Source organism: Phytophthora parasitica (genome assembly GCF_000247585.1).
Source record: "Phytophthora parasitica INRA-310 unplaced genomic scaffold supercont2.56, whole genome shotgun sequence".
In the NCBI taxonomy this organism is placed as follows: domain Eukaryota; phylum Oomycota; class Peronosporomycetes; order Peronosporales; family Peronosporaceae; genus Phytophthora; species Phytophthora nicotianae.
In genome coordinates this window covers 391,432-394,201 of record NW_008649042.1, presented here as the reverse complement: position 1 = coordinate 394,201, position 2,770 = coordinate 391,432, and the positions used below count along the sequence as shown (strand labels likewise).

Sequence of the window (2,770 nt, the reverse complement as noted above, 5' to 3'; positions counted from 1 at the left end):
AGCGCGTCACTTCCAACATTGATCTCACTCGTGCCACGATCACCCCGACAGCCCGCTCCACAATGGATTTTTCTTCGGGGCTATCAGCATGAGTAAACTGCATCTCCACTCCTTGCATAGCACAGAACTCCTTGAACTCGGTGCTCACGAATTCTCCACCTCCATCAGCATGAAACACTAGGATCTTGTACTCCTTGTCTTGTTTGTCTAGCTTCAGCATCAGGCAGCGTAGATGTCTGCTGGCATCCGCCTTGGACTTCAACAGAAACACCCATCTAAATCGCGAGAACTCGTCCATCACCAACAAGAACATCGTTGACGTGTCCACGGCAATCTCGCTGATTGAGCACAGGTCCGCTCAGATCTTCTCCAATGGCTTCGTTGCACGGCGGGGATTCCGATGATAAGTCATCCTTTTCATCTTAGACTCAACACATGGAATACAGTCATAGAGGTTCAGGTCTTTCATGTTCACCTTAACTCCAAACTCAACGTTGTTCATCACCATCTGCTTGATGGTGTCCATGCTCACGTGGTTCAGGCGCGAATGGAGCAGTTCCATACCGCTTGGCACATCGGTCCGCTTCTGGACGCCCAGTACCAGTTGCTGATGGCGCTGCACCCGCATGCGGTACAGGCCATCACGCAGCACAAACTTCAACTGCAGGTTGGGCTTCATCAGCCACGTTACTAACTGGTCGTCCGACATGACCAACTTGAACCCACACTTGAACTGCATGTACGTCTGGGACATCAAGTTCACCTTGGTTCCAGCTGAATAGCGCACTTCATCCAGTAGACGCATCTCCACCAGTCCAGTCAATTCATTCAAAACAGGCAGCAGGACGGATCCAGCGATACCAACACGCTCGCAAGTGCCGGTAGCTCCTTCGAGAAATTCTGCATGTTGTAGTTCCTTCACGTTGTGCAGTAGTTGTAGCTCACCAGTAACGTTTATCCACTCGATCTCTTCGGCCGGCACCGCTTCAGCGCCACCATTAGCCACAGTCAACACGCGACGAACAATAGGTAGGCCACTACCTCCACGTTCATTTTCATCCTCATTGTCCGGCGGCGATGTCGGTGAGTACTCAATCGACTCGTCTTCTCGTTGCGTGTCGCGTGCACGTGCGAGTCGCTCTTCAACATCTCGACCAACAAGAGCAGTAAGTTCATGTCGAGTATATATCTTTGAGTAGCTATGAGCCTCCTTGTTTCTGGTTCACACGCACAGGATGCGTGTCGACGATATCCGCTTGGGGGCGTTCAGCACTCGAGTCTTGATTGACAGTACGGCTACTGCTCTCGGTGTCGACCGCACGCTCAACACGACGCAACACTGCGGTTGCCATGGAGCGAATCTTTGCTGAGTTCGTCGACTGACGCTTCGGATATTCCTTCCACCAGTGCCCACGCTTGTGACACGATTTACACTCAGTCGTGCGCTTCAACTCCTCAATCGCTGTGCGTCTCTTTCTCACGTCTTCTTCACTGCGCTTCTTTTTGGAGTTGCCTTGGCCGTTGTTACCACTGTGGCGGCGCTTACCACCTTGCTGTTGTCTGTTATTGCCTTGGTTCTGCTGGTTGCCACCAGCACCGTGGTGAGTCACGACGTTCACTTGGCGCTGAATACCACGTCCATCATCATGGCTACCACGATCTCGATGTTCTTGAGCAGTTCGTTCGGCGACGAGTAGAAGGTTGACGGAATCTTGCACACGTTGGTCACGGTCGTAACCTCCACGTAAACGAGACACACGCTGCGTGTGCTCATTAGCAATCGATGGGTACACATTCACTGCATGTGACAACACAATGCTAGCCATCTCTCCTGCACGGAGCGATACGTCCATGCGCTCCAGCTCGCGTCGCATGCGCTGAAGATCGCTAACGTAGTCCATCACGCCCTCGCCCTGCCTCAGGCGGCGTGAGTACATGTCCTGCTTCAAGTACACTGAGTTGGTGGCCTGCAAGCCATCGTAGGTGCGAAGCAGCGCTGTCCATAGCTGGGCGGGACGCGCGCTCTCAATGTCGCTCTTGAAGCTATCCAACAGGTCGCCGTGAAGCGACAACACGACCTCCGTGTGGGCCTTGCGCTCACGCGTCTCGTAACAGTTCTTCCATTCCTGGCTGCAGTTGGCACGCGCTTGGTCCTACTCCTCACGGCCTTGGACCAGCTGCAGGAGGCCCTGCCAGTGAAAGATCGTCTGCATCTCTGTCTTCCAGCGACTCCAGTTCTCCATCTTGCCGTCGAACTTCGTCGAGGCCAGCTGGATCTTGCTCATCTGCCACGTGCCCATCGTGTCGCTCTTGGTGGTCGTGGCGTCCGACGTCCTCGTGCCGGGCTCGTAAGCACTAGGGGAGGGGCTTCGAGGATCGAACGGCGCGTTCAAGCTTGTGCCGTACGGGGTGAGCGATGCTGTGAGCTCAGCGTCCAAGTTTCTTTGTGGTCTGGGAGAGGGGAGGCAGATTTCTCGGACGGGTCGCCTGTCAGGTTGATTTTCACCAACTTGCTGTGGGCCAGTCTGGACCGCACCTAGTGCGCGAACAACGGCGGTCGCAATCGCCTGTACGAGCGTCTCGTCTGCCGAGACTGGCACTGGCTGCTGCTCTGCTGCAGAGCTATCAGAACGTCCTTCACTCTCCGAGACTCGCGCCCGCGTTGGGCTCATAACCTGTGAGTGTGCGTGGTAGCTATTGTTTCGCGTGCTAACCATACTCAAACACTAACTGAGGATTGCTGGGCAGAAGGCCTAGCAGGAGGGCACGA

At 54.7% G+C, this 2,770-nt stretch overlaps 1 protein-coding gene across 1 annotated transcript; it reads right to left on the bottom strand.

The window, feature by feature from the left end:
• Positions 1–358: 358 nt before the first annotated feature.
• On the bottom strand, positions 359–2,672 carry PPTG_16274 (hypothetical protein; the record flags this gene model as incomplete). The annotated part of the gene is made up of 3 exons (XM_008913910.1): positions 359–1,189; positions 1,233–2,130; positions 2,158–2,672. 3 exons carry the CDS (start codon positions 2,670–2,672, stop codon positions 359–361), a joined length of 2,244 nt encoding a protein of 747 aa, XP_008912158.1.
• Between the last annotated feature and the right edge of the window lie 98 nt (positions 2,673–2,770).